Source organism: Staurois parvus, unplaced genomic scaffold (genome assembly GCF_062004578.1).
Source record: "Staurois parvus isolate SC_StPar_1 unplaced genomic scaffold, SC_StPar_1.0 ptg000086l, whole genome shotgun sequence".
Lineage (NCBI taxonomy): Eukaryota > Metazoa > Chordata > Amphibia > Anura > Ranidae > Staurois > Staurois parvus.
Window position 1 is genome coordinate 10,699,351 of NW_028317882.1, and position 10,401 is coordinate 10,709,751.

The following is a 10,401-nucleotide window of genomic DNA, read 5'->3' on the forward strand; positions in this document are numbered from 1 at the left end:
TTAATCATGCATACTTTCCCCTGTTTGCACTAAGGGTGAGAAATGAGTGATCAGACCCCTCTGATCGATCAGTTCTCCCTACTGCTGTCTGCTCTGCTCCCCTAGCGCTCACTGGAGCACTGGGCTGTGGAGGGGGGCGGGAGTGGCTGGTGCAGGCTCTCAGCAGCTCACTGAGAGGCTGAGCCAGGTGTCAGTCCAGGCTCCTGGGTGGATCCCGGCCATATGGTTATGACCTTTCCTCAGCCTGGACCAGCTTTGTGACATCAGCCAACAGCGGACTTTAGCCCACATACACAACCAATCATGTGAGATGCTATGTTGTTAGTGAAAATAAAATTACCACTCTAATCTACCCTGTGAATGTTAGATAATTATCAAAATAAAGCCACTGTGCACACATGCAAATCTCATATAATTCAACAAAAATCTAAATTACAAAATACTGTGCAGCACTATAATTAACCCCTTTAGCATAAAACAATGCAAAATGCGAACGTTATACAGTGTAAACTAAAGTCCTTTTTTATAACACCATGTTGTGCTTTTCACTACAAAATCACCATCCATGCTGCATCCAACAATTATAGAGTGACCACACCGCCACCAGATGTCTGCTCACTTCCTGTAAATGACCTCACACTTAATGTTCAGTCGTAAAACGCTTTTTGTCCCTTGCATGGACATCATGGATGTTGTTTGTATCTGACACTGCCCTTCCTTTCCACAATCCTTCCAAGGACCACCACCAGATGTCTGCTCATTCCTGTAAATGACCTCACACTTAATGTTTGGTCATAAAATGCTTTTTGCCCCTTCCATGGACATCATGGCTGAAGGGACAAAAAGCATTTTATGACCAAACATTAAGTGTGAGGTCATTTACAGGAGGTGAGCAGACATTTGGTGGTGGTCCTTGGAAGGATTGTGGAAAGGAGTGGCAGTGCCAGACATAAGTAACATCCATTATGTTCATGGAAGGGACAAAAAGCATTTTATGACCAAACATTAAGTGTGAGGTCATTTACAGGAGGTGAGCAGACATTTGGTGGTGGTCCTTGGAAGGATTGTGGAAAGGAGTGGCAGTGCTAGACATAAGCAATATCCATTATGTTCATGGAAGGGACAAAAAGCATTTTATGACTGAACATTAAGTGTGAGGTCATTTACAGGAGGTGAGCAAACATCTGGTGGTGGTGTGGTCACTTTATAATTGTTGGATGTAACAAGTGAAAAGCACAACATGGTGTTATAAAAAAAAGGACTTTATGTTTACACTGTATAACATTCACATTTTGTATTATGCTGAAGGGGTTAATTATAGCGCTGCACCATATTTCGTAATTTTGGACTTTAGCCCACTGTCAGCTGAAAATGGGTCACAGGAGTGCAGAATGAAAGTCGCTCCTGTGATCCACAGGAGAAGTACACCCAAATGAGTTTTGGCTGTATTCTCCATTAAAGGTTATCTAAACACAAGACCCAAAGGGGTTTATTTACTAAAGCTGGAGAGTCCAAAATCAGACTCCCTTCTGCATAGAAACCAATCAGCTTCTAACCTCAGCTTGTTCAATGAAGCTTTGGCAATGAAACCTGGAAGCTGATTGGTTTCTATGCAGAAGGGAGTCTGATTTTGGACTCTCCAGCTTTAGTAAATAAACCCCAAAATGTCTAGGGCACTGGTTAGGTCTAGGACACTGGAAAAAGGATCTTTACTTACCTGATCCCTCGCTCCCAAGGCACTGGTGCTTTCCTCTACTCCCCTATGCTCCAGCAGTGGACTATCTCTTGACCTCCTCATGTCCAATGTAGGGTTTGATGAAGTCAGAGGACCTATCACCTTCAAAGGGTAGGGGGAAAGGGGCTGCAGGCACTGGTGTAGCATTATAATATTACATTTCCTACTAAAGCCCCTCTCTTGGAAGTCTTTTTATATATTTACTGTCCTGATTCATTCAGGATTGACACTCTGATGATACTGGAACCTTTAATATTTGGACTGGAATTCTGGATTTGTGGTAAGGCTCTTGGAATTAGTTCACGATAATCTGCAATATGACTGAATAACCACCATACATATGTCTGTATAACTTTTGCACCTAAAAAAAATCATTGCAACAGAAAAACAAATTCATTTTTCTGTTAGCAAGTTTATCACATTCTTCATCTGATAACACCATACACTGACTGTGTTTAAATTTACTCCTATTTCTATTTATTCCCATTAATAAATGTATGCACTGCTGGACATCTGACTGGAAGGTGGTACTTGCCTACCGAGCACTTTTTTATTTGGTGCACCTTAGGGAATTCAAAATGGGAACTGAAAAAAATTGTTTGTATTTACTTGGTATCTATATATGTTAGCCTGATCACAATTTCTTCTGCAACCACCTTTTTTTCACTGAGAATAAATGAAATTTAAAGGGAATGTGTATTTTTCTAATTCTGTATTACAAAGGATTTCAATTACTATTGATATTATTTGCTATATATTGCATACTGTACTGTATGATACCATTTGGGTGTACACATACACACAGATTAGGGTAGGATCATGCATTTCAAAGGCACATTGATGTAGTGGCATGGCTTCATATATACTTACAATATATGCAACAAAGACCTGTATTTTATAAAATCTGCAAAACAATTTATAGTTAGGCTCTCCATGTTGGTTGGCTAGACTGAGTGCTGGGGATTTTTTCTATTGCTTCATAACTGTAAATTGCCCATCTGCGTTTATATTTCCTCTGATAGTTATATTAGTTACATTTCTTGTCTGTTTTTCTTTTTCTTAAAGTAGATAAAGTAACACGTATTAGATTTAAAATTAGCTTTAATGTTTGTTCTTTATTTAACATGTATAGTAATGAGAGAATACATTTTCACATGAACTGTGCATGTTTAGGATCCATGCACACTGGGCATAAAAAAATGTTGCTTATACAAATGTTTTCCATTTTTTTCTTCAGCCTCTATAGGCTCTATATAAGCAGCTCTATGTTAGCCTATGTGTCTATGTACATTAGGGAATTTACAGGCACATTTTCAGAGGGGGTTTAGAGGCAGAAAAAAACCCTTCAAACTTTTTTGAGAGATTTCGGGCATAAAAAAACCACTTAACGGTTTAGAGGCAGAAAAAAAACCCTTCAAACGTTTTTGAGAGATTTTGGGCATAAAAAAAACACTTAACGCTCATAAACATGCCTAAACGCAGTATTTAGCATAACGTTGAGCATTTTTAGGTGTACATTGAAAAATGAGCAGAGGGGAATGTTTTGGAAAAATGTTTATAAAAGCAAATGCCCATAAACTCTTGTTCTATGAGTATTTTTACTCTGCTTTTTTCTGCCAGAGGTTGTGGCATTTTTTTTTGCTCCTAGTATGCATGGACCCTTTTGGAAGGATCTCATTCAATGATCACTCATCAGAGGCAAGATGTAGTACATTTAGAACCTATTCCCCATTGTAGTGTAGACCATTGGTGGGAAAAGTTCCTCTTGCAAACAATGAAAAGAATTAATAAACAATGTCTAGAACAAACTCTGGGGTTGATTTACTAAAGGCAAATAAGCTGTCCACTTTACAATTGCAGTTGCACTTTGCAAGGTAATTTTCCCCAGAGCGTAATGAATGAGGTGAAGCTCTGAGAATGTCCAACATCCAAACATGTGCAAGCCAAATTAGCATTTGTTTTTTTTTTATATTTTCCTTGCATGAGATTGGGAATTCTTTGCAAAGTGAAATCTAACATTTACCAAGCTCAGGAGTAAAATCCCTTGCAAAGTGAAAAACCTACTTTTCTTTAGTATATCAACAAAATTGTCTCAAGTGGAGTGCAGCCAATTAGCTTTTATATTTCATTTGCCAAGATGTGTAGAAAAAATGAAAGATAAAAAGTGATTGGCTGGTCAGTTGCACCAAATGAGATAGAACTTGTCTCAGACACTTTTTATTAATTCCTACAATATCTTTTTTAAGCTGATGAACTTTACCTATGTTTTTGAAATGCAACCACTATTTTTCCCCCAGAAAAGTAGAATGACACAAACAGACATATAGATATTTTTCATTTATCTGACTGAGGGCTAGTAAAGCTCTATCATCTGTCTGAAAGCACTGCAATATATCTGAAGTTACCAAATTAATTTTTGGGGTAATCCAAAAGTTTGTAGGCCAACATGATAGCGTTTGAATCGAGGAAGTTGAGTATTGTGCAGTTATCTAATATTAGATGAAAAAAATTAAGCCCAAAAGGCATTCATGGGGATCACTTTGATGCCTCATGCACATTGGGCATTTAGATCTGGTGCATGAGGCTCTGGCATTTAGCTGTGGGTGAAGGGCACAAATGCACCTTCCGGTCCCACTGCCAGCAGCCTGTCAAAATTTGTTATATATATATATATATATATATACACACACATAAATATATATGTATATATACACATACATACACATATATTTTATATATATATATATATATATATATATATACAGTCATGGCCGAAATTGTTGGCACCCTTGATATTTTTCCTGAAAATCAAGTATTTCACACAAAAAAGGTATTGCATTAACACATGTTTTGCTATACACATGTTTATTCCCTTTGTATGTATTGGAACAAATATAAAACAGAGGCAGAAAAGCAAATATGACATAATGTCACACAAAACCCCAAAAATGGGCTGGACAAAAGTATTGGCACCCTTAACTTAATATTTGGTTGCACACCCTTTGGAAAACATAACTGAAATCAGTCGCTTCCTATAACCATCAATAAGCTTCTGACACCTCTCACCCGGAATTTTGGACCACTCTTCCTTTGCAAACAGCTCCAGGTCTCTCTTATTGGAAGGACACCTTTTCCCAACAGCAATTTTAAGATCTCTCCACAGGTGTTCAATGGGATTTAGATCTGGGCTCATTGCTGGCCACTTCAGAACTCTCCAGCGCTTCTTTGCCATCCATTTCTGAGTGCTTTTTGACGTATGTTTGGGGTCATTGTCCTGCTGGAAGACCCAGGATCTTGGACGCAAACCCAGCTTTCTGACACTGGGCCCTACAGTGCGACCCAAAATCCTTTGGTAATCCTCAGATTTCATGATGCCTTGCACACAGTCAAGGCACCCAGTGCCAGAGGCAGCAAAACAACCCCAAAACATCATTGAACCTCCACCATATTTTACCGTAGGTACTGTGTTTTGTTCTTTGTAGGCCTCATTCCGTTTTCGGTAAACAGTAGAATGATGTGCTTTACCGAAAAGCTCTATCTTGGTCTCATCTGTCCACAAGACGTTTTCCCAGAAGGCTTTTGGCTTACTCAAGTACATTTTGGCAAACTGTAGTCTTGCTTTTTTATGTCTCTGTGTCAGCAGTGGGGTCCTCCTGGGTCTCCTGCCATAGCGTTTCATTTCATTTAAATGTCGACGGATAGTTCGCGCTGACACTGATGCTCCCTGAGCCTGCAGGACAGCTTGAATGTCTTTGGAACATGTTTGGGGCTGCTTATCCACCATCCGGACTATTCTGCGTTGCAATCTTTCATCAATTTTCCTCATCCGTCCACGACCAGGGAGATTAGCTACAGTGCCATGGGTTGCAAACTTCTTGATAATGTTGCGCACTGTGGACAAAGGCAAATCTAGTTCTCTGGAGATGGACTTGTAACCTTGAGATTGTTGATATTTTGCCACAATTTTGGTTCTCAGGTCCTCAGACAGTTCTCGTCTCCTCTTTCTGTTGTCCATGCTTAGTGTGGCACAGACAGACACACAATGCAAAGGTTAAGTGAACGTCTCTCCTTTTTATCTGCTTTCAGGTGTGATTTCTATATTGCCCACACCTGTTACTTGCCCCAGGTGAGTTTACAGGAGCATCACATGCTTGTAACATTCTTATTTATCCGCAGTTGTGAAAGGGTGCCAATACTTTTGTCCAGCCCATTTTTGGAGGTTTGTGTGACATTATGTCGAATTTGCTTTCTTTCCTCCCTTTTTTTGTTTTGTCCCAATACACACAAAGGGAATAAACATGTGTATAGCAAAACATGTGTTAATGCAATACGTTTCGTGAGAAATACATGATTTTCAGGAAAAATATCAAGGGTGCCAACAATTTCGGCCATGACTGTATATATATGTGTGTGTGTGTATATATATATAGAGAGAGAGAGTGTGTATCCATGTCAGGGGCTGATATATTGACCAGGCCAGGATCTGGCTGAGCTAGATGTATTTTACACAACTAAAGGATAGCTAATGACTCTTTGCTATGTTAATTTTATGCAAAATCACCTTAGCACTTGGGCTGGCAGTTTGTTACATTTCAAAAGAGCTTTCAATGGTGATAAAATGCAGATTGCTCAGTCAGACTTAAAAGGACTTGGCCAGTATCTAATTATGTAATAATGACATGAAAAGGGGTCTAAGGTATTTATTGAGTAGACTAATGGTTAATGGTAAATAGCATTCTTCAAAAGGTAAATTATTTATATAATTAATAGTAAAAGAATGCAATTTAGGAAATATCTGGACAACTTGAATTAGATCTTATGACTGCAGCTGTCCAAGGCCAATAGTCATTAATCTGTCACCTAGAAGATCAAAGGGGCTACTAAAACTGGCCAGTCAGAGTGCTTGCCATTTTACTAACATTTGAACACTTTACTAACATTTGAACAAAGACTAACACTTGACATTTGAAATAAGAATGATATTTCTATTTGACACAAGAGACAAAGGCCTTAATTTGGACATGGGATTCCTCACTCATTATCCAACAGTTTTACAACCCCCTCTCTGAGTGTCATCCCAAACCCCCCTCCCCCCAGTCTTTTCTTTTGCTGTGTCTTATCTCTAGTCTAATCCTAGTTTTATAACCATTGCTACATTTGTTTGTGTGTGTTTTTTTCTGGGTTTTTTCTCCCCCTCAGAGATTTGCAGGCCATAGACGGGTCGTTTATCATCCGAATTTTCGTCCAAAAGAATAATTGGCCAATATTCGCACCGTTAGTGGGCAATGTCTTCGGCCGATTTTCGTGGTTCCTTCTCGTTTCTTTTATCGGTCATGCTGGAAAATCTATGAAAAACCAATTTTCGTAAGCATTGGTGGCAACAGAACGACCGATTTTTCATTTTTCGGCTGACAATTTGGCCGATAAACGACCCATCTATGGCCAGCAATTGTTTCTTTTAACATTCTGATAAAACTTTGTTAAGTAGTACTGCTTGGACCTTGAAAAAGGGGACATACCCCAAAAGCTTGTTCTGAAAATTGTATGTTAGTGCAAATTAAAAAAGTATCATGGACAGTACTCTATTGTTTCTGTCCCATGTGCACTAATATGGCTACAATCACTGACATTTTACTGAATGGCTAAAATCTGTATATTAACCACTTGCCGTCCGCCTGCTGTTTATAAACAGCAGGACGGTGGCACTCCAGGGACGGGTTGCTGTTCATAAAAATGGCACCCGCCATTTCTAGCTGTGTGCGCTGCCTGGGAGCACGCAACACCGTGATCGGGTGCCCGCTGTGTCCTCCGGACACAGTGAAACACCGATCGTCAGAAGGGACCTCTGTACGAGGTCCCGATCATGTGATCACTGATTGGCCAATCAGTGATCACATGCAAAATAGTAAGCAAGATGTCACTTGTGACATCTGTGAATGATCACAGAGGTCACATGGTACAAGGCTATTCACAACAGCCTGTAATGTACGATAACTCCGGCTAGCTTTGGAACTGCACATGCGCAGTTCCACAGTCGATCCGCGGTGATATTTTTTTTTTTACAGATGGTCATCGCCCGTTATGGACATTTATAGACAGTACAGACAGTTCTTCAATGCATTAAAATTTATGGACTGTCTGTAAATTTATGGACTGTTGGCAAGTGTTCATACCTGGGAGTATACTGCCCTAACCGAAGTACCACTAGATGGGCTAGTCCAGCCCTTCAATCACAGGAGCTGTCAGCCTCTCATGGAGATTGACAAGCTGCCGGCAGCGAGGTGGTGCTCCTGTGCCCATCGCCCGCAGCTAAATGCCATAGCTTCATGCACCAAGGCTAAACCTTACAGGACTCTGATGCAGCATACTCTACAGTGAAAAAGTGTGCCATGATTATAAGCTGGGAGGACAGGAATGTGCAAAAATCTCATGTAGCACAGCAAAAGTTTCCATTCTCACACTGTACCTCACATGTCAACTGAAACAAATCACAAGTGTTAAGTACTTTTGGCAGGTACACCTTAAAACCAGTAACATGCTAGCATTATTCAAATTATCCGCCTTCAACTTTGGGCTATGGACTTTTGCATCATCCATCATATCACTTTCACATTTGGCCATAAAAGTGAACCTATAAATGTGTGTCAAATGTTAAACACCCTAATTAAAAAAAGTATCATTTCACAAATACAACATTTTCTGACTGTTTCTGACTGACTGTACATATTAGCACTGTTGGTTCTGTTTGGTGGCTCTCATTTATCAGGCCTCTTACACTTGGCACTAATGTTTCAGCAACAGCATTGCTGGATGTAACTTCAGATGTTTTTTTGCGTGTATTTGTGTGTATGCGCATTCACACATACAATACACCTCTATGCAAAATCCATTAGTAAATACATTATTATTATTATACAGGATTTATATAGCGCCAACAGTTTGCTCAGCGCATTACAATATAAAGGGAGACAATACAGCAACAATACAGTTCAATAAAAGAGGGATTTGACGGCCCTGCTCCTTGGAGCTTACAATCTAGGAGGGAGGGGCTAGTGGTACAAAAGGTAGTAACTGTGGGGGATGGACTGGTTGGAAGAGTAGAAGATTCCATTATTAGCTAAGGGCAGGATAGACTTCCCTGGAGAGATAGGTTTTCAGAGATTGCCTAAAAGTGAGCAGAGTACATTCATATGCGCGTATTTGTGAGCATTTGTGCATACTGGTGCAAAATACTGTCCAGCAACGCAGACTTTGCAAATTTTTTTTTTACTTAAAAATATGTGTGTTTAGGCACATTCGGGCTGCATTTTATAGCAGTAAACAAATGTTGTACAGAGTTTTTTCAAGCTGCAGTGCGCAAGAGGCCTTAGTACTAGTGTTGCTGGTTTCAGTGTAGCTGTGCTGTGATAGAAGTGCACCGCAGAGGAACAACGTCAGCAGCAGATAATGTGTACCCCCTTAGTGACCCTTAGAAAATCTAACTGGTTGCCCACCACTGTTTTAGGTAAGGCCTACTTGCCTATGTGTTTATAGAAATGTTGTGGTCCGTACCTCTCAGATCATATCAAACCAAAACTCTCTCAGTTGGCTAACGTGACCCCAGTGATGATAGAGAGGGGTAGGTGTGGGGCAAATATGGATGCTGTGTAGGCACTTGACGTCTTCCACATCAACCAATGACGTAATTGGTTGTTAGGATGCCAGTGCCTGGCCTGCACAATTCCCAAGTTTGTGATGCTGCACAATACAAACCTATGGCTTTGTGTATCAAAAAGGCAGGCTTGATCCTCTCACTTGCATGTTGACAATTTTTGGGCAATATGGGACAATTTTTAGGCATTTTGCTGAGGTACCACTGAAGGACCCAGAAGGCACCCTAGTTGCAAAAGACTGGTCTAAATGGTAAATCCTGAAATTTTGTAGCATAGACTTCCTCATAAATTGAGGAACCAGTGTGTCGTTTTTAACTTTATATGATTTGGAAAATGTCTTTAATGTACCATTTTAAACAATCATTTTGTAAACAAACAAGTACTATTGTGTAAATGTGTGTAAGGAAACAAAGCTCTAATAAGAGCCAGGTTTCTTTTAAATGAACAAAGCAGACAAGAAAGTCCACAAACACTTACTGGAATTACAGGTCCTGCTAATAAATGTCATCTATTTCAAAACCAAACTGGGTGGATTATTTACAGCAAGAGAGTAAGTGCAACTAATGCAGTAAACAGTCAATAACATGGAAATATCTACAAAACGTAAAAAATAAAGTTTCCAAAAGAAAGTTTTTTGCTTACCTGGCAGGCTTTAGCAATTTCCCAGGAAGTACACCATTGACTTGGAGGATGCTGACATTTGTGCTGTGCTGATGCACACACAAAGAACAAGGAAAAGAGAAGCACAGCAGAATTCATTGTGTGCGCAGTAATGTCTAATGAGAAAGTAGAAGTATAAGGGAGTTATAAATACTCAGCCACTCCTCAAAATCTCAGCCTCTTCCTGACACTCCCACAGTTACTCCTCTTTACAGATACAGTCTATGCAGGGTGGAAAGATTTAGATTAAACTAGAACAAAAGCCAAAAAAAAAATATAGGCAAGACAAAAAAATAAAAAAAAAAATCAGGTGCTTTTGATGTGGCATATAGAAAATGAGTTTTTGAATAAAAC

General features: G+C 39.6%; 1 protein-coding gene across 1 annotated transcript in view; it reads right to left on the bottom strand.

Moving 5' to 3' along the window:
- IFI30 (IFI30 lysosomal thiol reductase) overlaps window positions 1-10,185 on the bottom strand; it is a 48,121-nt gene extending 37,936 nt beyond the window's left edge. Inside the window, exon 1 of the mRNA XM_089670044.1 lies at window positions 10,030-10,185. Within this exon, the coding sequence (XP_089526170.1) occupies window positions 10,030-10,146 (117 nt within the window). The 5' untranslated portion in view covers window positions 10,147-10,185. The remainder of the gene's footprint in view (window positions 1-10,029) is intronic.
- Window positions 10,186-10,401: the final 216 nt, after the last annotated feature.